Consider the following 24504-nt stretch of genomic DNA (forward strand, 5'->3'; position numbering starts at 1 on the left):
ATCCATAATAATTTCCTAGAGAAATCACTGAATCTAGCAGAATATGGTTATTCATTCTCTGTCAAGTTCCATTTGCCCTGAATATTTTGACCCTTTTTTATTTGATTATTTGACTTCAAAGGCCTAAGAAAAGCTTTTGAGTTTAAGAGTACAGGAAAGAGGTTTTTGAAAGTGGAGAAGAATTTTTAAAGGAAAAGTTTTTTATTTTTTATTGGTCATTCACAAGGCTTTATCACACTTTATCCATTACTGCCACTTATGTGGCAGGTTGTTACTTACGAGATGCTAGCTGGTTAATGACTCTTCTGTCTACTGAAGTAGACATAAGAATAGCCTTTAAAGTAAAAATTCTTGAACTGATACTTACAACATAGAAACTTTGTTTAGGATGGTGTGAAAGATGAGAGTAACATTTTTTTTTAACACTTCCACTTTATGCTAGGCTTATCTGGTCTAACAACACAATTCTCTGAGATACAGTTACAGGGGAGAAAAATGTGCCTCAGAAAGGTTAGGTAACTTGCCTAAATTCTCAGAGCTTATAAATGAGAGTGCATGGATTTTAACACAAATTTATCTGACTCCAAAGCCCTTTGCTCTTTTACTACACTGGACATAGCAACAAAATTTATCTGTATTTGGATAGCTTACTAGAAATATAAGTCATGGTCTTTGGGTGAACATCAGTTTTGGACAGTGGTAAAGGATTGGGAATTTGAAAGGAAGACAAAATGCTCAGTGATTGGTGCTATCAGTTGATGGGGGAATCTAGCAAAGGTAGCAGGATTTTAGGTTTTACTTCACCTATCAGGTCTTGAACTACAAATTAGGAAAAGAACAATATGGGTGCCAAGTCCTGGAATAAGGAGAGATTTAGTGACAGTAATATATACCACTCCAGTTTACTTACTATTTTTCCACATTAACTGACTTTAAAAGTAGAATTCAAAATAGATGAGTTTTTTTTTTACTGTGTTTGAATAGATGGTGATTTGAATAGACAGGACAGAGAAGAGAACTGTAGGACAGGTAGTATGAAAAGAACACTGAAATGGGTATGAAACAGCTCTGGGCTTCTGTTTCCTCTGCTGTAAAAGGAGGGGATTGCATAGACTTTATCTTTGTTTCCTTGCAGCTCTGAACGTCTGTGTTTAAATAAGGAAGAAAAGGAAATGGAAAGGTTTGTGCTAGCCACTGATTTATCTCTGTAAAGTTATTGTTAAACATACTTGATTAACCAAGGTCACTTTGTGGGAAGAATATGCCATTAAACATTTTGAAATGTGCTGTGCTGAAAGTATGTTTTCTGGAAATCATCTCAGTTCGACTGGGATGCTGTGTATCACAGTACCACTTAAGTGGGCTACACTGGGGATTTTATTTTGCAGTTACTCTTTCCCTTTTGATTCATTTCCAATAGTACCAGTCCTTTTAGCCACACATGATCTTCATCCCATTAGTTTAAAACAGCTTGATGATATGTATAATGTCAAAATGACATATTGAAAACTGATCTAGATTAATTTTTAATATAGTTCTAGAAAGCCGTCTTCCTCTACACACTGGGGATTATAGGTATTTAACATATAATGAACATTTATAAATGTAATTATAAAATGTTATATTTTATATAAATTTATATTTATATAACAAAGGTTTATATAATTTATATAATATTATATATGTTTATGTATAAAATGGCAAACTACAGTCAGTATTTTACTCTGTGCTTTTAATTTGAATTACTGTTCCATAGTAGTCAGGAGTAATTTTGTCTATAAAAGAACTATATATTTAATAATATTTTGATATTTATGTCATTATAGTATATTTTTAGTTTAAGTGAAAAATACTTTAAAGAATTAAAATATCATGTTAAAAATAACTGTTGAAATTGAAAATAAAACACACATTTTTAGATGGGATGAAGAGACCTGGTACTATTTTTATTTTAAACAAAGTAATATTTATATCTTGAAAGATGGCAGTCTTCTACCTACTTTTACATATCCCTAGTCCCTAGTCCAGCTCCCTGGACATACCTACTTTAAGAAATTAATAGTTTTTTTTTTAAAGTTAAAGTATAGTTGATTGGGCTTCCCTGGTGGCGCAGTGGTTGAGAGTCTGCCTGCTAATGCAGGGGACATGGGTTCGAGCCCTGGTCTGGGAAGATCCCACATGCCGTGGAGCAACTAGGCCTGTGAGCCACAACTACTGAGCCTGCGCGTCTGGAGCCTGTGCCCTGCAACAAGAGAGGCCGCGATAGTGAGAGGCCCGCGCACTGCGATGAAGAGTGGACCCCGCTTGCCATAACTAGAGAAAGCCCTTGCACAGAAACGAAGACCCAACACAGCAAAATCAATTAATTAATTAATTAACTCCTACCTCCAACATCAAAAAAATAAAAAAGTATAGTTGGTTTACAGTATTATGTTAGTTTCAGATGTATAACATAGTGATTCAGTATTTTTACAGATTATACTCTGGTTTTTTTGGCTGCACTGCATGGCTTGTAGGATCTTAGTTCCCTGACCAGGGATTGAACCCATGCCCTTGGCAGTGAAAGCGCAGATTCCTAACAACCACTGGACCACCAGGGAATTCCCTATATTCCATTTAAAGTTATTATAAATAACGGCTGTATTTCCCTGTACTGTATAATACATCCTTATAGCTTATTTATTTTATGCATAGTAGTTTGTACTTCTTAATCCTCTACTCCTGTCTTGCCCCTCCCCTCCTCCCTCTCCCCAGTGGTAACCACTAGTTTGTTCTCTATATCTGTGAGTCTGTTTCTGTTTTGTCATATTAATTCGTTTCATTTTTTAGATTCCACATATGAGTGATAATATAGAGTTTTGTCTTTTTGTGTCTGACTCTTTTCACTAAACATAATACTCTCTAGGTCCATCCATGTTGTTGTAAATGGCAGAACTTCATTCGTTTTAATGGCTGAGTAATATTCCATTGTGTGTGTGTGTGTGTGTGTGTGTATGCACTACATATTCTTATTCCATTCATCTGTTGATGGACACTTAGGTTGTTTCCATAACTTGGCTCTTGTAAATAATGCCATGATGAACATAGGTGTCTATATCTTTTTCAAGTACTGTTTTCATATTCTTTGGATAAATAACCAGAAGTGGGATAGCTGGATCATATGTTAGTTCTATTCTTAATTTTTTGAGGAATCTCCATACTGTTTTCCATAGTGGCTGCACCAATTTACATTCTCACCAATAGTGTACAAGGGCTCCCTTTTCTCCAAATCCTTGCTGACGTTGTTATTTGTAGACTTTTTGATGATAGCCATTCTGACAGGTGTGAGGTGATATCACATTATGGTTTTGATTTGCATTTTCCTGATGGATTAGTGATGTTGAGCATCTTTTCATGTGCCTGTTAGCCATCTGTGTGTCTCCCTTGGAAAAATGTTCATGTGTTCTGCCCATTTTTAAATTGGGTTGTATTTTTTTTAAATTGAATTGTTTGAGCTCTTTATATATTTTGGATATTAACCCCTTACTGGTCATATCATTTGCAAATGTTTTCTCCCATATTGTAAGTTGTCTTTTTGTTTTGTTAATGGTTTCCTTTGCTGTAGAAAAGCTTTTCAGTTTAATTAGTTGCCATTTGTATATTTTTGATTTTGTTTCCTTTGGCTTAGAAGACAGATCTAAAAAACTATTGCTGTGATATGTGTCAAAGAATGTTCTCTATGTTTTCTTGGAGTTTTATTGTAAAATAAATGTAGCTGTCCAGTTATCCCAGCACCACTTATTAAAGAGACTGTCTTTTCTCCATTGTATATTCTTGCCTCCTTTGTCATAGATTAATTGACCATGAGTGCATGGCTTTATTTCTGGGCTCTCTGTTTTGTTCCATTGATCTGTATATGTCTTTTTGTGCCACTACTGTGCTATTTTGATGACTGTAGCTTTGTAGTATAGTCTGAAGTCAAGGAGTGTGCTAACCCCAGCTTTCTTTTTTTCAAGATTGCCCTGACAACTCAGGGTCTTTTGTGGTTCCATATTAGTTTTAGGATTATTTGTTCTAGTTTTGTGAAAAATGTCATGGGTATTTTGATAGGGATGGCATTAAATCTGTAGATTGCTTTGGGTAGTACAGATTTTAACAATATTACTTCTTCTAATCCATGAACATGGGATATCTTTCCATTTCTTTGTATCATCTTCAGTTTCCTTCATCCATGTGCTATGGTTTTCAGTCTTTCACCTCCTTGGTTAAGTTAATCCTAGGTATTTTATTCTTTTTGATGCAATTTTAAACGAGATTATTTTCTTGCTTTCTCTTTCTGGTGGTTCATTATTAGTTTATAGAAAAGCAACAGATTTCTGTGTATTAACCTTGTATATTGCAACTTTACTGAATTCACTTATTCTAATAGTTTTTCAGAGAAGACTTTAGGGTATTTCTATATGTAGTGTCGTGTCATCTGCAAATAATGACAGTTTTACTTCTTCCTTTCCAATTTGGATACCTTTTATTTTCTTTTTCTTGTATGATTGCTCTGGCTAAGACATCCAATACTATGTTAAATAGAAGTAATTGAGAGTGGGTATCCTTTGTCTTGTTCCTGATTTTAGAAAAAAAAGCTTTCAGCTTTTCACCATTGAATATGGTGTTAGCTATGGGTTTGTCATAAATGGTCTTTATTATGTTAAGATATGTTCCCTCTATACCAACTTTGATGAGAGTTTTTTCTTTTTTTTAATCATGAATGGCTGTTGAATTTTGTCAAATGCTTTTTCTCCATCTATTGAGATGATCATGTGATTTTATCTTTTTGTTAATGTGGTGTATCACATTGATTGATTTGCAGATATTGAACCATCTTTCATCCCTGGAATAAATCCCACTTGATCATGCTGTATGATCCTTTTTATATAATTGTTCAATTCTGTTTTCTAATATTTTGTTGAGGATTTTTTGCATCTGTATTCATCAGAGATATTGACCTGTAATTTTCTTTTTTTTGTAGTGTTTTTGTCTGGCTTTGGTATCAGGGTAATGGTGGCTTCGTAGAATAAATTTGAAAGTGTTCCCTGCTCTTCAATTTTTTTAGAATAGTTTGTTTGTGTCTTTCTTTTTCTTTTTTTTGGCCACTCCACACGGCTTGTGGGATCTTAGTTCCCCAACCAGGAATTGAACCTGTGCCCCATTCGATGGACCACCAGGGAATTCCCAAGCGTAGTTTGAGAAATAGTTAGCTCTTTTTTATATGTTTGGTAGAATTCTCCTATGAAGCTGTCTGGTCCTGGACTTTTGTTTGCTGGGAGTTTTTTGTTTTTTGGGGGTTTTTTTTAATCAAAAATTCAATTTCACTACTAGTGATTGGTCTGTTCACATTGTCTCTTTCTTCCTGATTCATTCTTGGAAGGTTATATGTTTCTGGAAGTTTGTCCATTTTTTCTAGGTTGTCCAATTTATTGGCATATGACTGTTCATAATATTCTCTTATGATTTTTTGTATCTCTGTGGCATCAGTTGTTATTTGTCCTCTTTCATTTCTTATTTTGTTTATTTGGGTCCTGTCTCTTATTTTCTTGATAAGTGGGACTATTGGTTTATCAATTTGGTTTATCTTTTTTAAAAAAACAGCTCTTGGTTTCATTGGTCTTTTCTGTTTTTTGTTTTTTCTTTTTAATTTCTATTTTCTTTAAATTCAGTTTGGTCTTTATTATTTTCTGTTTTCTACTGACCCTGGGCTTTGTTCTTCTTTTTCTAATTCCTTTAGTTGGTAATTTAGGTTTTTATTTGAGAGTTTTCTTTTTTTTTGAGGTAGGCCTGTATCGCTATGAACTTGCCTCCTTTAACTGCTTTTGCTGCATCCCATAGATATTTGGAAAGTTGTGTTTCCATTTTCATTTGCCTCAAGGTATTTTCTGATTTTCTCTTTGATTTCTTCATTGACCCATTGGTTTTCTAGGAACATCTTGTTTAGTCTCCACGTGTTTGTGTTTTCCCCATTTTTTTTCCTGTAGCTGATTTCTAGTTTCATACCATTATGGTTGGAAAAATGATTGATATAATTTCTATCTTCTTAAATTTGTTAAGACTTGTTTTGTGGCCTAGCATATGATCTATCCTGGAGAACGTTCCATGTGCACTTGAAAAGAATGTGTATTCGGTTTTTTTTAGATGGAATGTCCTGTAGATATCTATTAAGTCCAAGTGGTCTAATGTGTCATTTAAGACTACTGTTTCCTTATTGAATTGACTATTTTTACAGCAGAAAAATTGAACAGAACGTATATATACCCCCGCCCCCCCAGTCGACCCCATTATTAACATCTTGCACTAGTGTGGTACATTATTGAAATTGATGAACCAATATTGATACATTGTTATTAACAAAAGTTTTATAAAAGAAATACATGCTATAGTTTTTGTTAGAGTTTACTCTTTGTGTTGTACAGTTCTATGGGTTTGATAAATGCATATTATCTATCCTATTACAGTATCATATAGAATAGTTATACTACCCTAAAAGTCCCTTGTCCCCCACTTATGTATTTCTCCCTTACTTTCTCTGAACCGTGGAAGCTACTGATCTTTTCACCGGCTCTGTAGTTTTGGCTTTTCCAGAATGTCTTATAGTTAGTATCATACATTATGTTGGCTTTCAAACTGGCATCTTTGACTTAGAAATATACATTTAAGATTCTTTTTTTTTTTTGCGGTACGCGGGCCTCTCACTGCTGTGGCCTCTCCCGTTGCGGAGCACAGGCTCCGGACGTGCAGGCTCAGCGTCCATGGCTCATGGGCCCAGCTGCTCCGTGGCATGTGGGATCTTCCCGGACCGGGGCACGAAACCGCATCCCCTGCATCGGCAGGCGGACTCTCAACCACTGTACCACCAGGGAAGGCCCCCCCTTTTTTTTTTTCAAAGAAGTCCCATTTTATTCCTGAGAGCATACAAATCCCTTTCCTCATAAGGAAAAGTACTTTCCCTTTCTCTTGGGTGATAGATACACCTCTTCCACAGTTCCCAGCATTCTCTTCTACCGATACTTTCCACGTCAGTTAAATTATTTGTGGAGATAGCTGATGCGTTTGTTCAGGTTGTGCAGGTCATCAATGAACATCCAATTTCCAACCATTCTCTTCTTTCGGATACAACGCTGCAATTCATTCCCCTTCCAGCCTTGAAGCCATATGGGGCCCTTGATCAGTTCTTTGGGGTGCTTTTCAAAGTTTCCCAGGATCCCGATGTTGTCATATACCCCGAATGTGGCTCTCTTCTCATTCCAACAATCAACCACTTTGCGGGGCGGGAGGGTGACCCTCACATGGAACAGTCTGGGAACACCTCCTGTCCTGGGGGTGACAGAGTGGGTCATGGTCCCAGGGGCACGGCCACTACCCAACTACAAATGCGGCATCTCCAGCAGGCACCGTCAGGGCCTCCTCTCCACCAGCCGTGAAAAAGGAGGACCCTGTGGGGAAGATTCTTCCCTGTCTTTTTTAAAAATTGAGTATAATTTACATATAACATTTTATTAGTTTCAGGTGTATGACATAATGATTTGATATTTGTATATATTTTATATACTGTGAAATGATCACCATAAGTCCAGTTATCATCTGTACCATACATAGTTACAAAATTTTCTTATGATGAGAACTTTTAAGATTTACTCTCTTAGCAACTTTCAAATATGCAATACAGTATTATTAAATATAGTTAGGATGGCATGCACTACACCCTATGACTTATATATTTTATAACTGCAAGTTTGTGTCTTTTGAGCACCTTCATCTGTTTCACATACATCCTCACCCCACCTCTGGCAACTACCACCAATCTGTTCTCTGATTCAGTGAGCTCATTATTTGTTGTTGTTTTGTTTTGATTTGGTAGTTTTTAGGTTCCACATATAAGTGAGCTTGTCTGGTATTTGTCTTTCTCTGTCTTACTTATTTTCACTAACGTAATGCCCTCAAGTTGCATCCATGTTGTTGCAGATGTCAAGATTTTATTCTTTTTTGTGGCTAATAGTCCATTTTGTGTGTGTGTGTGTGTGTGTGTGTGTACACATACATACATAAATACATACCAGAATTTCTTTATCCATTTATCTATTGATGGACACCTAGGTTGTTTCCATATATTGGCTATTGTAAATAATGCTGCAGTGAGCATGATGGTGCAGGTATCTATTTGAGTTAGCAATTTTGTTTTCTTTGTATAAATACCTAGAAGTGGAATTTCTGGGTCATATGATAGTTCTATTTTTATTTTTTTTGGGAACCTCTGTACTGTTTTCTGTAGCATCTGTATCAATTTTCATTCCCACCAACAGTGTGCAAGGGTTCTCTTTATTACATCCTTGCCAACATTTGTTATTTGTTGCCTTTTTGATAATAACCACTGTGACCGGTATGAGTTGATATCTCATTGTGGTTTTGATTTGCATTTCCCTGGTGATTACTGACATTGAGCACCTTTTCACATACCTGTTGGACATTAATATATCTTCTTGGAGAAATGTCTATTCATGTCTTCTGCCCATTTTTAAATTAGCTTGTTTTCTTCCTATTGAGTTGTATAAATTCTTTGTACATTTTGGATATTAACCCCTTATCAGATATATGACTTTCAAATATTTTCTCCCTTTCCATATGTTGCCTTTTTGTTGATGGCTTTTACTGTGTAGAAGGTTTGTAGTTTGATGTACTCCCACTTGTTTATTTTTGCCTTTTTTGGTCATTGCTGAAACCAGTGTCAGGGAGCCTCCATGTCTTTTTGTGACGTGATTCCTCATTTTTTTAAATTGCTGAATTGTGTCCTATTGTATGGGTATACCACAAGTTTGTTTATTCATTCAGCTATTGAAAGACATCTTGGTTAATTTCCGTTTTAGGCAATTATAAGTAAAGCTGTTATAAATATTCGTGTGCAGGTTTTTGAGTGGATGTAAGTTTTTAGTTTGTGTAAATATGTAGGAGTGTGATTGCAGGTTTTTGAGTGGATGTAAGTTTTTAGTTTGTGTAAATATGTAGGAGTGTGATTACTGGAGAGTATGGTAAGCCTGTGTTTCTCTTTGTAAGAAGCTGCCAAACTGTCTTCCAGAGTGGCTGTATCACTTTTGCATTCCCATCAGCAATGAATGAGAATTCTTGCTGTTCTACATCCTCAGCAGAATTTGGTCTTGTCAGGTTTGGACTTTAGACATTTTATTTAATTTATTTATTTATTTGGCCATGCCATGTGGCTTGTGGGATGTTAGTTCCCCTACCAGGGATTGAACCTGTGCCCTCAGCAGTGAGAGCAAGGAGTCCTAACCACTGGGCCACCAGGGAATTCCCAGATTTTAGACATTTTAATAGGTGTGGTTTCTCATTTTTAAAAAAATATTTATTTATTTATTTGGTGGCCCCGGGTCTTAGTTGCGGCATGCAGGATCTTTAGGTGCAGCATGTGAACTCTTTGTTGTGCCACGTGGAATCTAGTTCCCTGACCAGGGATCGAACCTGGGCCCCCTGTATTGGGAGCGTGAGTCTTAGCCACTTGGACCACCTGGGAAGTCCCCTCTCATTTTTGTTTTAATTTACAACTCCCTAATGACATAAGATAATGAACATCTTTTCATATGCTTATTTGCCATCTGTGTATCTTCTTTGGTGAAGTGTCTATTCAGATCTTTTGCCCATCTTTTAATTGGGTTGTTTGTTTTCTTATTGTTGAATTTTAAAAGTTCTTTTTTATATTTTGATTCAAGTTCTTTATCAGGTATTTGTTTTGCAGATACTTTCATTTTCTTAGACATATCCACTTTAAATTCTTTCACAAATATCTGAGTATTAAACTATACACTTACAATGTATTTCAGTGGAATTATTTAGCTGTTTCTTGATTATCAATTCTAGAAATGATCTAGTGAATTTTCAATTTTTCTGTTTATGTATTTTCATGTTTATTATTTTGAGTCTAAAGCTCCAAAAGGGTAAGGATCTTATCTGCCTTGATTGCTACTGTATCCACAGCTTTAGCACATAATAGGTGTTTACTAAATATTAGTTGGATAAATGAAGAAATGAATAATATCTCTTAATGCAGCAGAACATCTTTTTATACAACACCTTGAGACTTTGGATGATGGCATCAAATACAGAATATAAGGGATGTAAGGACTTTGGAAAATATTTTAAGTTAGTCATATATGTTTTTCCTACTAAAGATAGGTTCAAACCAAAACAAGCTTATTTTCCTAATCGTCTATTTACTTACCTATTGATGGGAAACAATAGATGTGAGAGTAAGAAACAGATGCTTTAAATAGAATATTGCATGGTAATTTAGTTTCCCTCATACTCTGCCTGAAAACCTGTTTGTCCTGTCTTATCATTTATGAGTTTAACCATTCTGGCATGGTAAAACAGGATCAACATTTTGGATTAATCTTGAGTTCTAATGAAGCTAGAAAATATTTTCCATTCACACCCTTCAAAAGGCTGTGTTGGCTAAAAGTCAGTCTCATCCATGTCATAACACTTATCATACAGTATTGTCTTTGTCTTTCTCCCCCGTTTGTCTGTAAGAATCTTGTGATTATGATTTCTCTTTGTATCCCCAGCATCTAGCGTAGTGCTCAATAAATGTTTGTTAATGAACGAATATATGAATCCCAGATCATTACTTTTTTCAACAAACACTGAGTGCTTGTTATTTGTCTGTCACTGTGCTGGGTGCTGAGTTTATACTAATGACATTATGATCCCTACCCTCATGTAAAGATTAGTGGAAATAACCAAAAGCAAACAAACAGAATTACAAATTGTGATAAGGGATATGAAGGAAATTAACAAGGAGGGATAATATTAAAAACGGAGAAGGGGAGGAAGGTCTGGAAAGTCCTCTGAGAAGTGATAAAGTTTTAGGTGATACATGAAATTTGAGGAGTCAGCCATTCAAAGAACAGAGAGAAGAATGCTTCGGGAAGAGTAAACATCATGGACACAGTCTCTGAGGTAGGAAAGCACCTATTCAAGAAACTGAAAGGAATACAGTGTGGTTAAAGTATAGCAAGTAAGAGAGGTCACATAAAAAGAGGTTGGAGAGGAGATCAGGGAATAGATCATGTTGGCCTTTGCAGCTCATGTAGGGAGTGCAGAGAGAAGCCATGGGAATGGATGAGCTCACCTAGGGAAGAGTGTACAGAGGAAAGAGAAAGGGCCCAGGGCTGAGCCACTGAGGTCAAGTGGAGAAGGAGGACCCAGTACAAGTGACTGAGAAGGAGTGGCCAGAGAGACAGGCAGAAAACCAAGAAAATGTGTTGTCTCGGAAGTCAAAAGAAGAATGTAGTTTGTCAAAGGATAGGGATTATCACCTATGCCAAATGCTGATCAGGGTCAACAAGATGTGGACAGGAAAGGACCCACTGGACTTGACTACATCAGGGTCATTGATAAAAGCAGTCTTGGTTGAGCTGTGCATACAGAAGCCAGAATGGGTTGAAAATGGAATAAGAAGTGAGGAGATTGAGATGTCCTTTTCAGGTTTTACTAAGGGAGAACAGAAAAAATTGGGGCAATTATTAAATGAAGATGGTGATTATGGGTGAATTTTTTTTAAGGATGGGAGATACTACTGTATTTATATAAAATCATGAATGATCCTCTAGGCAAGTTGTTTTAGGAGAAAAAGGGGATTGATCAAAGGAAGAGAAAAGTTTTTGAGAAGGTCAAAGGGATGGGATTTATTCATCTATTGAGGGTTAGGTTTTCAACAAGGGGAAGAAAGGTGGGGAAAGACAGAGGTAGATTTTTGTATTTAGTGGTGAGAGCATTAAGAAATTTCTATATCCTTGGCTCATACTTCATATAGGAAATACAAACATTGAGAGAAGGTGAAATAGGGATAGGTGATGAAGGTTTCAGAAAAGAGAATTAGTTATATTGGAGTGGGAAAGTAAAGCCTAGTAGAAAATTGAAATTTTCATAGCCCTGTGAGACTTTGTATCAAACTTTCAGCCAGTTTATACTAGTCCAGTCCTGACTGCATGGGATAGGGTCAGTATTTTTCTTTGGAAACATTTTGAGCTTGTTACATTATCTTAGCAATACAAGCACTTTTGAATGGAGAAACAAGTAAAGTCCTATAGGGCCAATCTGTGTTGCCATCTGTTCATCCATTTCCGTTTATTTGTTTACTCATTGATTCATTCAGTGAGAATTATTTATTGCTTAGTGTTCTGGTTTTAACCAAAGAGATGCAAAAAAGGTAGAAAAATGGCCACTTTATTAAAACATACTGTTCACGTTTCTATAGATGACAAATCTTAAGTATATGAAATAAGTAACAAAACAATTACAAAGCTGCAGATGCTTTGCAGTTGGAAGCAGACAGATGGTGATGGTGGTGCTAGTGGCAGCAAGGAGAATGAGATAGGTGATATTCATTGAGTGTTTATCATGTGCTAGACACTTTTCTAAAAGCTGCTTATCTTATCCTATTTAATATATGTAACTCCTTATGAGGTAGGTAGTGTTATAATCCACATTTGACAATAGGTCTAAAATGATTAACTTGTTCAAAAATCACACAGCCAATAACTAGAGTTAGGAATCAAACTCAGATTCTTTGACTTCCAGAGTCCACACTCCAAAGCAATATGCAATGGTTTTAGGAACAAACAGAATAAGAGAGTGATGAAACTGAGGTCTGTAGTACTAGTGCCACTTCTCTAGCAACACCGGGACTATGACCACAGAGTTCCTGGGCAGCCAGCTAAAAGAGAATCAGAAGGGAGCTAACATTTATTTAGTACATACTCTGTAATTTGTTTATTATCTAGTTTACTCTTTCTAGTAAACCTTTGTAAAAGGTGATATTATCCTTATTTTACAGTTGAAGAAACTGAGATACTATGAACCAACCAAGGTTTTTTTGGCTGTATAACTCATGCTTTTTCCCCATAGGTGTAGTGGAGAGCATAAAAATTAAAAACTCGTTAGGTTTTATGGCGATTTTTATGTTATTTTCTTAGCATTTCTGAGAGGAATATCTATATTTATACCACGTTTTCGAAGCAAATTTTATACTTCATTCAAAAAGAAGGGTGAAAAATATCTGATTTGTATTTTATTAGATGGCAATTTGTTATTTTAAATGAAGTTATATATTAAATTAGTTGCAATTTACTTTTGAATAACTGGCATTACAGTAAGTTTTGTTTAGCATTTGGGAATTTTGGTGGTGAATACAGAATAACCTTTATAAGACCCTGAATTACAAGATCTTTATAAGACCCTTAATTACATTAAGATAATCTGTTGGCTTATAACTTCAGAGATCAATTTTCTCAAGGTCTTTTTGTCCTCTGGTGTTAAAACATAGCCACTGGCTATACTCCTTGGGAAGCAGAGAGGTAGTAATTTCTCAGACTGAAAGTGGGTTGAATTGTGGTATTAAGAGCATTGTAATGAGCAGAAGAGATCAATATTTCTAAACAAACCTAGGTTCAGAATACTTCACAGCCATTTATTAGCTTCTTCATGATCTTGGGCACAAGGCACTTTCATCATCTGTAAAATAAAGGTGAAAACACTTAAGTTGCACAATTACATATAATAAAGATCTGTTGAATGAATGAATTATGCATATTAGAAGTAATAAATATGTTACCTACCACTGTATATAGTGTGTTATCCCTAAATGATAACTTATTATTTTAATTATATCTTTATGGAAAGTTGACTGTGTTTCTTTATAAAGTATTGGTTTTTGTTATTGAGTGGTAGAGTTTATTATATATTCTGGATATCAGATTCCTATCAGATATCTTGATTTGCATATATTTTCTCCCGTTCCTTGAGTTGCTTTTTCACTCTGTCAGTAACGCCCTTTGATGCACCAAAGTTTTAAATTTTTTTTTTTTTTTTTGCGGTATGTGGGCCTCTCACTGTTGTGGCCTCTCCCGCTGCGGAGCACAGGCTCCGGACGCGCAGGCTCAACGGCCATGGCTCACAGGCCCAGCCACTCCGCAGCATGCGGGATCTTCCCGGACTGGGGCACGAACCTGCATCCCCTGCATCGGCAGGTGGACTCTCAACCACTGCGCCACCAGGGAAGCCCCAAAGTTTTAAATCTTGATGAAGTTCAACTTACCTGTTTTTTCTTTTGTTGTTTGTGCTTTTCGTGTCACATCTAAGAAAGCACTGGCAGATCAAATGTCATGAAGCATTTTCCCTATGTTTTTTCTAAGAGTTTTATAGTTTTAGCACTTACATTTAGGTGTTTGATCCACTTCAGTTAATTTTTGTATATGGTGTAAGGTAAGAGTCTAGTTTCATTCTTTTATTCTTTTCAATGTGGATATCTAGTTTTCCCAACACCATTTTTTTTTTTTAATTTGGTTGCACTGGGTCTTAGTTGCAGCAGGTGGGCTCCTTAGTTGTGGCATGCGAACTCTTAGTTGCAACATGCATGTGAGATCTAGTTCCCTGACCAGGGATCGAACCCAGCCCCCCTGCATTCGCAGTGCAGAGTCTTAATCACTGCACCACCAGGGAAGACCCTCAACACCATTTGTTGAAAAGACTTTTTTTGCCATTGAATTGTCTTGGCACCCATGTCAAAAATCATTTGACTGTCTATATATGTGAGAGTTTATTTCTGTGTTCTCTGTTTTATTCTCTTCTTTGTGTCATTATTTATACTACTATCACACTGTTTTGATTACTGTAGCTTTGTAGTAAATTTTGAAACCATCAAATATGAATCTTCCAACTTTGTTCTTTGTCAAGATTATTTTGGCTGTTTGGGATCCCTTGAGATTCCTTATGAATGAATTTAAGGATGGATTTTTCTGTTTCTGAAAAAAAAAGTCTTTGGGGCTTTGATAGGGATCGCACTGGATCTGAAGATCACTTTGGGTAATATTGACATCTTAACAATGCTAAGTCTTCTGACGGACATGGCATTTCTTCTTGAAATTTTTTTTGTCAATCTTCTGTTGTCTTCAGTGTACAAGTCTGTCATTTTCTGAGTTAATTTAATTCCTAAGTATTTTATTCTTCTTCATGCTATTGTAAATGGAATTGTCTTCTTTCATTTTTTGGCTTGTTCATTTTTTTTTTTTAACTTTTTTTTTTTTTTTTGGCTGCACCGCATGGCATGTGAGATCTTAGTTCCCCCACCAGGGATCGAACCCACACTCACTGCAGTGGAAGCATGGAGTCTTAACCACTGGACAACCAGGGAAGTCCTTGTTCATTACTATTAAAATTTTTTTTATTGAAGTATACTTAATTTACAATATTACATTAATTTTAGGTGTATAGCATAATGAATCAGTATTTTTACAGATTATACTCCATTAAAAGTTATTATAAGGTAGTGGCTATGATTCCCTGTGCTATGCAATATATCCTTATTGCTTATCTAATTTATACATAGTAGTTTGTATCGCTTAATCCTGTACCCCTAATTTTCCCCTCCCCCTCTCCTTTTCTCCTTTGGTAAGCACTAGTTTGTTTTTTGCATCTGTTAGATCTGTTTCTGTTTTGCATGTACACTCATTTGTATTATTTTTTAGGCTCCACATATAAGCCGTATGATACAGTATTTGCCTTTCTCTGTCTGACTTACCTTACTTTTGGCTTGTTCATTCTTAGTGTATAGAAATACAAGTGATTTTTGCGTGTTGACTTTGTATCCTGCAACCTTGCTGAATTTCCTTATTAGTTCTTACGTTGTGTGTGTGTGTGTGTGTGTGTGTGTGTGTGTGCGCAATCTTTAGGGTTTTGTACGTGCCATCTCTGAACAGAGATAATTTTACTTCTTAATTTCCAATTTGAATGCCTTTTATTTGGTTTCCTTGCCTATTTGCTCTGGCTAAACTTCCAAAACTGAGTTTGAACACAGGTGGCAAAAGTGCATGTTCTTGTCTTGTTCCTGTCTGAGACGAAAAGCTTTCTGTCTTTCACTGTTACATATGATGTTAGTTTCGGATTTTTTATATGTGGCCCTTATTATGTTGAGGTACTTTCCTTCTATTCTAAGTTTGTTTAGTGTATTTATCATGTAAGCATGTTGAATTTTGTTGTGCTTTTTCTGTATCAGTGATCATGTGGATCTTTTTTCATTCATTTAATGTTGTGTATTACATTGACTGAGTTTCCTTTGTTGAACCATCCTTGCATTCAAGGAAAAAAATCCCACTTGGTTATAATATATAATCCTTTTTATGTGTTGCTGAATTTGGTTTGCTAGTATTTTGTTGAGGATTTTTTGCATCAGTGTTCAAAAGGGATATTGGTCTCTAGTTTTCTTGTATTTGTCTGGCTTTGGTATCAGCAATGCTGGCCTCATAGAGTGAGTTAGGAAATATTCCTTCCCTTTCAGTTTTTTGGAAGAGTTTAAGATTTGGTGTTCTTAAATGTTTGGTAGGGACTTCCCTGGCAATCCAGTGGTTAAGACTCTGCGCTTCCACTGCAGGCAGCATGGGTTTGATCCCTGGTCGGGAACTAAGATCCCATATACCACACAGCATGGCCAAAACATAAAAAATGTTTGGTAGAATTTACCAGTGATGCCCTCTGATTTGGAGCTTTTCTTTGTTAGGAGGTTTTTGATTACTGATTCAATCTGTTTGCTATAGATGTATTCAGATTTTCTATTTCTTCCTGATTCAGACTTGGTAGGTTTTGTGTTTCTAGGAATCGGTACATTTCATCTAGGTGGGTCACAATTTTTCTAAATCAAAACAGAATTAATTGAAAAACTCAGATTAGGATATTGAGTCTTAAATCAGTGCTTCCTTTGACAAAACAAATCAGAAGGTGGTTATAGGATGTCAACTAACAATGTGTCTTTGCTATATAATGCATTCATTACATTTTCAATATATAAAAGGGCAAAAGAAATGTTTAAGTGGGTTATTAACAGTGGAGAAATATTTAAATTTATATTAAGAAGTAGAAATTAAAATTATGCCTAAATAGCAAAAAACCAGAAAATGTTGATAATACACAATGAAGGTGATGTTAAGTTGAAATCAGCATGATTATATTCAAAAAGCTATATGTATCAATTCTTAGAGTTATTAATTCCTTTTGGGGGAAATAATTCCGAAGAACGAGGTTTGTAATCAAAAAGATGGTCATTTTAGTGTTACTTTTTTGTTTTTAATTTTTAAATTTTATTTAATTAATTTTTTTGGCTGTGTTGGGTCTGTGTTGCTGCATAAGGGCTTTCTCTAGTTGTGACGAGTCGGGGCTACTCCTTTTTTTGCGGTTCGTGGGCCTCTCACTGTTGTGGCCTCTCCCGTTGCAGAGCACAGGCTCCGGACACGCAGGCTCAGCGGCCATGGCTCATGGGCCCAGCCGCCCCGCGGCATGTGGGATCTTCCCGGACCGGGGCACGAACCTGTGTCCCCTGCCTTGGCAGGCAGACTCTCAACCACTGCGCCACCAGGGAAGCCCCAGGGCTACTCTTCATTGCGGTGCGCAGTCTTCTCATTGTGGTGGCTTCCCTTGTTGCGGAGCACGGGCTCTAGGCATGCGGGCTTCCATAGTTGTGGCTCGCAGGCTCTAGAGCACAGGCTCAGTAGTTGTGGCACACGGGCTTAGCTGCTCCGTGGCATGTGGACTCTTCCCAGACCAGGGATCGAACCTGTGTCCTGTGCATTGGCAGGCAGATTCTTATCCACTGCACCACCAGGGAAGCCCTAGTGTTACTTAAAATAGCAAATAAATTTGAAATAATTTCTGTACAAAATTGGATAGTGATAAGTTAAATATAATAATGTAATTTGATTCCACCATTAAAAATTTTTATAAAGCTGTATGGAAAATGCTTATGATGATGTATGAGTAAAATAAAATGCAAACTCATAGTTATACTTTGTTTTTAATTATAAAGATTATTCTTGGGCATACAAATAAGTATATCTAAGAGGAATGTGTAAAACTGAAAATGGATCATTTTGTTTGGTGGAATTTTGGATAATTATTCTCTTTTCCTCTCTGTTTTTAATTCTTAGAGTGGTTCTTAATATTGATTCAATTAAAAACAAGTCAGGATCTGTAAAATAATCTTGCCCAAAAAAGTCAAACTCAAGTCTGATCAAATGTCTAGATTTTGCAATCAATTTTAGGAAATACAGAGAGAAACTCACGTTAAACACCACCACAAGAAGGCAATCAATGAAATCCAGATTGTGGGAAAGTACAGGACAAATGACTCAATTTCTTCAATAAAATCTTTGTGTGGTTGTTTTTTTTTTTAAAAAACACTGTATCATACACTATTTTAAAATTTTTAAAAATCTTTTTAATTACTATTATTTTTTTTGGCCATGTGGCTTGTGGGATCTCAGTTCCCTGACCAGGGGTTGAACATGGGCCACAGCAGTGAAAGCCCGGAATCCTAACCACTAGGCCACCAGAGAACTCCCTTCAGTAAAATATTTTTGAAGGAGAACCTATATATTAAAAGAGACTTGAGACAAATTCACCAGTCATAAAGTGTGGACCTTATTTGATTCTTGATTCAAGTATAACATCAAAAAACTAAATAAAATTAAAAATTTAAATATATTCATAAAAGCTTAATAAAAACACTATATTAAAAATATAAGACTCATACAGCATTGAATGCATATATTAGAAAAGAAAGATCTGAAGTCAGTCATCTAAGTGTCCACCTTAATAAACTAGAAAAAGAAGAGCAAATTAAATCCAAAATAATCAGAAGAAAAGAAATATTAAAAATTAGAGTAGAAATCAATGAAATTGAAAACAGGAGGTCAGTAGAGAAAAATCAGTGAAACCAAAAGCTGGTCTTTGAAAAGAGCAATAAAATTAATAAGCCTCTAGACAGGCTCATTAAGAAAAAAGAGTGGACACAAGTTACTAATATCAGAAATGAAAGAAGGAACATCATTACACATTCCATTAAAAGGGTAATAGAGGAATACTGTGCACAAGTCTATGTCCACAAAGTTGGTAACCCAGAAGAAATGGACCAATCCCTTGAAAGACACAATTTGCCAAAACTCACACAAGAAGCAGTAGACAATGTGAATAGGCTTATGTCTATTAAAGAAATTGGGTCGGTAATTAATAACCTTCCAAATCAGAAAGCACCAAGCCCAGGTGGGTTCACTGCTGAATCCAAACATTTGAGGAAGAAATTATACCACTCCTCCATAATCTCTTTTAGAAGATAGAACCAGAGGGAATACTTCCACACTCATTCTGTGAAGCCGGCATTCCTCTAATAACAAAACTAGACAGAGACATTACAAGAAAACTATGGACCAATATCTTTCATGAACATAGATGCAAAAATCCTCAACAAAATATTAGCAAATTGAATCCAACAGTGTATAAAAATAATCATATACCATGACCGAGTGGGATTTATCCTAGTTATGCAAGGCTAGTTTAACATTAGTAAATTAATTAATTTTAATCCATCACATCAATAAGCTAAAGAAGAAAAATCATGTGATCATCAACAGATGCAGGAAAAACCATTTGACAGAATGTAACACCCATTCATTATAAAAACTCTTAGTAGATAAGGAAGAGAGAGGAACTTCCTCAACATGATAAAGAACATCTACAAAAAACTGACAGCTGATATAATAAATAGTGTGAAACTTGAAGCATTCCCACGAAGATCGTGAATGGGGCAAGATGTGCCCTCTCACCACTGCTTTTCAACATTTGTACTGGAAGTCCTAGCTCAGGCAATAAGACAGGAAAAGGAAATAAAAGGTATGCAGACTGGGGAGAAAGAAATAAACCCGTGTCTTTGTTCACAGATAGCATAATCATCTATGTAGAAAATCTGAAAACATTGACAAAAAAACCCCTCCTGGAACCAATAAGTGATTACAGCAAGGGTGCCAGATAATAAGGTTAATATGCAAAAGTCAGTTGCTTTCCTATATACCAGCAATGAATAATTAGAAATCGATATTAAAAACATGATATCATTGATGTTAGCACCCCCAAGACTAAATACTTAGGTATAAATCTAACAAAATATGTTGTATGTACAAGATTTATGTAAGGAAAACTACAGAACTCTCATGAGAGATACTCCATGTTCATGGATTGGAATACGCAATATTGTCAAGATGTCAGTTCTATAGATTGATCTATAGATTCAGTGCAATCCCAATCCCAACCAAAATTCCAGCAAGTTATTTAGTGTATATCCACAGACTGAATCTAATGTTTGTATATAGAGACTAAAAATCCAGTGTAGGCAACACAGTATTGAAGAAGAATAAAGTTGGAAGACTGGCACCACCAGACTTCAAGACTTACTATAATGCTGTAGTAAGCAAGACAGTTTGGCATTGGCAAAAGAATAGACAGACAGATCAGTGGAACAGAAGAGAGATCCCAGGAAAAGGCCCACAGAAATATAGTTGACTTACCTTTGACAAAGGAACAGAGGCAATACAATGGGCAAACTGGGCATCTGCATGCAACAGATTGAGTCTAGATGCAGATCTTACACCTTACACAAAAATTTACTCAAAATAGATCACAGACCTAAATGTAAAATGCAAAAATATAAGACTCCTAGAAGATAATGTAGGAGAAAATCTGGATGACCTTGGATTTGGTGATGAGTTTTTAGATGCCAAAAGCTCAATCCATGATAAGAATTGATAAGCTGGACTTCATTAAAATTAAAAACTTCTGTGAAATAACTTGTGAAGAGAATGAAAAGACAAACCAAAGACTGGGGAAAAATATTTGCAAAAGACATTTCCAATAAAGAAGTGTTATCCAAAATATACAGAGAACTCAATAAGAAAACAAACAACTCAATTTAAAAGTGGGCCAAAGACCTTAACAGACACCCCATGAAAGAAGATATACGATGGCAAATAAGCACATGAATAGTTGCCCACGTCATAAGAGTAATGCAAATTAAGACAACAACTACTACACACTTATTAGAATGGTCAAAATCCAGAATGCTGACATCACCAAATGATGGTGAGGATGTGGAGCAACAGGAACTCTCATTTATTGCTGGTGGGAATGCAAAATGGTACAGCCACTTTGGAAGACAGTTTGGCAGTTTCTTACAAAGAGAAACATAGGCTTACCATACAGTCTGGCAGTCATCCTCCTAGGTATTTATATAAATGAGTTGAAAACTTATATGTTCACACAAAAACCTGTACGTGAATGTTTATAGCAGCTTTATTCACAATTGCCAAAATTTGAAAGGAACCAAGATGTCCTTCAGGAGGAGAATGGATAAACTGTGGTACATCCAGAAAAAGGAATATTCAGTGCTAAAAAGAAATGAGCTTATCAAGCCTTAAAAAGAAATGGAGGAATCTTAAATGCATATTATTAAGTGAATGAAGCCAATCCGAAAGGGCTATATACTGTATGATTCCAACCATATTACATTCTGGAAAAGGCAAAACTATGGAGACAAAAAGATTGGTGATTTACAGGGGTTAGTGGAGAGGGAAGGATAAATAGGCAGAGCACAGATATTTAGGGGAGTGAAAGTACTCTGTATGATACTATAATGGTGCATAAAAGTCATTATACATTTATCCAAACGCATAAAATGTATAAGACCGAGAGTAAACCCTCATGTAACTATGGACTTTAGGTGATAATGATGTATCAGTGTAGATTGATTGATTGTAAAAAATGTACCATTCTGGTGGGGGATGCTGATAATGGCAGAGGCTAGGCACGTAGCCGGGGTAGTGGGTATATGGAAAATCTCTGTACCATCAGCTTAATTTTGCTGTGAACCCCAAACTGCTCTAAAAAATAAAGTCTATTAAAAATATATATGTGACTTTTTAAAATGTTGATACTGCTTGGATATTTGATATTAAGAAATTGTTCATTTTTAAGGTGTGTGGTTTTGTTATGTTAAAATAGTCCCTATGTTTTAGAGATTAAATATTGAAATATTTAAAGATTAAATGATACCTGAAATGTATTTCAGAATGATTAAATGGGGGAGAAGTGGGTGAGGATTGACTTTGATAACGGTCTCACCTGGGTAATGGGCACTTGGGGTTTTGTTATGCTGTTATGTATACTTTTATATGATTGAAAATTTCTATAATAAAAAATTTTTTAAATCAAGAATGACCAGAGTATGGTTACAAAAATAGGGATATGTTTTAATTGCTTGCCTTTTTACAAATTAGCACTTTTAACCCACGTATTACTCTTATAACGCATTATAAGTGTGTTATTTACAAGGTAATAACGGGATATATAAAAAATTAATTCAGAGTATAGTAAAGGATATGAATCTGATAACTTCATACAAGTTTAAGGTTTTATGTTGAATCTTATTTTCTTACAACTCTTTCTGTTTATATAGCCTCACTTGGAAATAAAGTTTGAAGGTTTGGTCAGGGACCCTTTGGAGCCAGATACACTCTTAAAATGACTCTGATAATTATTGTTTTCAATTAATAACAGCAAAGTTGCAGCAGGTGTTTAGACAGAAGCAGGGTTCGAATCTGATTGAACTGCTTTAGTTCTTATTACATTGATTTTGGTATTTGTTAATATGCAAGGGTAAAGTACTCTTTTGCACTTAAGAATTTTTACAAGTTATTACTGTCACTGGTCTTTGTGAGTGGCTGGATATTGGTCAGTCACAAGCACTTTCCTCTCCTGGTTTTTGTTCTTGCAAGGCAGTTATTTCTGTCATAATTACAGGGCTTTTTGAAGACTTGGGACATCATTCTTTCTACTTTCTAATTTGGAAAGAAATAAGTGAGCATTTGATGATTTGAATTTTCAAGAATTGCAGTGGAGTGTTATTCACATTTGTAAGGGGGTATAAATAGGCACAAAAAAAGGTACTGAATATGAAGCTTGTGCATAAATTTTGTAGTAGGGTTTGTTATGTGGAAAGCCATGAGTGGGAAATTTTAAAAGGAAAGGGATGTAAGGGCACCATCATATATTTAGTACCTATAATGTGCTACATTTTACATGGGTTATCTCATTTAATCTTCATAAAAACCTTACATGGAGGATATTAATATTTCAGTTTTACATATGAGGAAAAACTGAGGCTCAGAGATTTTAAATTATTCCCATAAAATTATTTGGCTAGTGAATGATAAAGTTGAGATTGGAACCCAGAAGTGCCACATTAAAGAAAATTACACACAAACGGAACATTTTAACCAATATTTCGCTGGAATATTATATAGCATATGTATTATAAATCATCATAATTTGTCTCTTTACAGTTAGTTGGATCATACAGATCCTGTCATTTAAGATCATTCATAGCCATTTGGCCTATAAAACTTGAGGTCACTATTATTAATAAACTGCTTAAAATGTGTTTGTCACTGTTGAAGTTGTGAACTTGAGCATGTATGATACAGCCCTTCCTTGATAAGTGCACATTAATGTTTGTTTCTCCATTCATATATTCGTTTGTGCAATCATTTTACTAATCCAGGAAGCAATAAGCATTTATCGAGTACCTATGTTATTTCAGGCACTGTGATATCAGTATTAACAATACTTTCATTCATTGTTCCATGGAATTTACATTGTAGTTTGGGAAAATGGAGAATAAGTTAGATAAATGCAATAGATTGTGTTAGTTATGATAATGAAGGTATATGGTCTGATACTTCAGCAATATAAGAAGTTCACATGTACAAATATATAATTCTCTTCATTTCTAGAACTGACTTTACTCATCTGAGCCTATAGCTCAGAGAACTAAGGAAGATACTTAGATGATGTTTGGAATGTGGTGGGTTATTTCTGGTGGTCATAATGACTAGGGTCACTAATGGCATTTAGTAATCTGGGACGAGGACTGCTAAATGTCCTGTGTTAAACAGGACAATGCTGCCCAGTGAAGAATTGGCCCACCCAAAATGTCAAGACTGCCTTTGTTGAGAAACACTGACTGACCTGGCTCATGGCAGACAATTTCATCTTGGTCTTCTAGGCAAATCCAATATTATCCAGTAATTTAAAATCCAGGATTATTAACCCTTTCTCAGTCGGTTCATATCTCTTAGATTCTGTCCATCTTTTCCATGGTACTAATTCTAATGACCTGAGGGTCTTATTATATCATAATCTTTGTCTTTTTGAGAATGAGGGTCAGTGTTTCCAGGTCTCTCTTTCATTTTATATTGTAGTACACTATCTATTGATATGTCAGTCATAGGCACTGTCCAGTAGTTTTGTGCTGTTATGTTACACTCAATTTCATGTAGTTCTGTGGCATGGGTAATCCCACAGAAATGTAAACCTTTGCCTGTCTGCCATTTCTTTGCCATTCCAGGTAGTCTCTTGGCAAGTTATCCACTTTTCTAACTACTGTGTCTTTCTCTAAGCCCATTGGAAGTGTAAAGGATTCCCTCAACACTGTTCATAAGCCTGTGGGGTATTGGCAAGGATGGGTATTCTTGGTTCCTTCTGTTTAACTGCATTCTGCTGCACCCTAGCTCGTGCTTTTAAAAAGGTATCTTT

At 35.7% G+C, this 24504-nt stretch overlaps 2 protein-coding genes across 3 annotated transcripts in view; one reads left to right on the plus strand and one right to left on the minus strand.

Annotated features, from left to right (window-relative positions):
* The window catches only part of ZFYVE9 (zinc finger FYVE-type containing 9), a 133797-nt gene that overhangs the window by 21731 nt on the left and 87562 nt on the right, over positions 1–24504 (plus strand). The gene's annotated exons all lie outside the window — the stretch shown is intronic.
* Positions 6738–7675, minus strand: LOC307196860 (large ribosomal subunit protein mL51-like). Its single transcript, XM_079942279.1, has one exon. It carries the CDS (start codon positions 7362–7364, stop codon positions 7053–7055), a length of 312 nt encoding a protein of 103 aa, XP_079798405.1. The 5' UTR covers positions 7365–7675; the 3' UTR covers positions 6738–7052.

This window comes from Stenella coeruleoalba (genome assembly GCF_951394435.1).
Source record: "Stenella coeruleoalba genome assembly, chromosome: 1".
Taxonomy (NCBI): domain Eukaryota; kingdom Metazoa; phylum Chordata; class Mammalia; order Artiodactyla; family Delphinidae; genus Stenella; species Stenella coeruleoalba.

What these genes read in the sequence shown, in the direction of transcription:
- LOC307196860 (XM_079942279.1), bottom strand. Translation starts at nt 7,364, where the DNA reads ATGACCCACTCTGTCACCCCCAGGACAGGAGGTGTTCCCAGACTGTTC.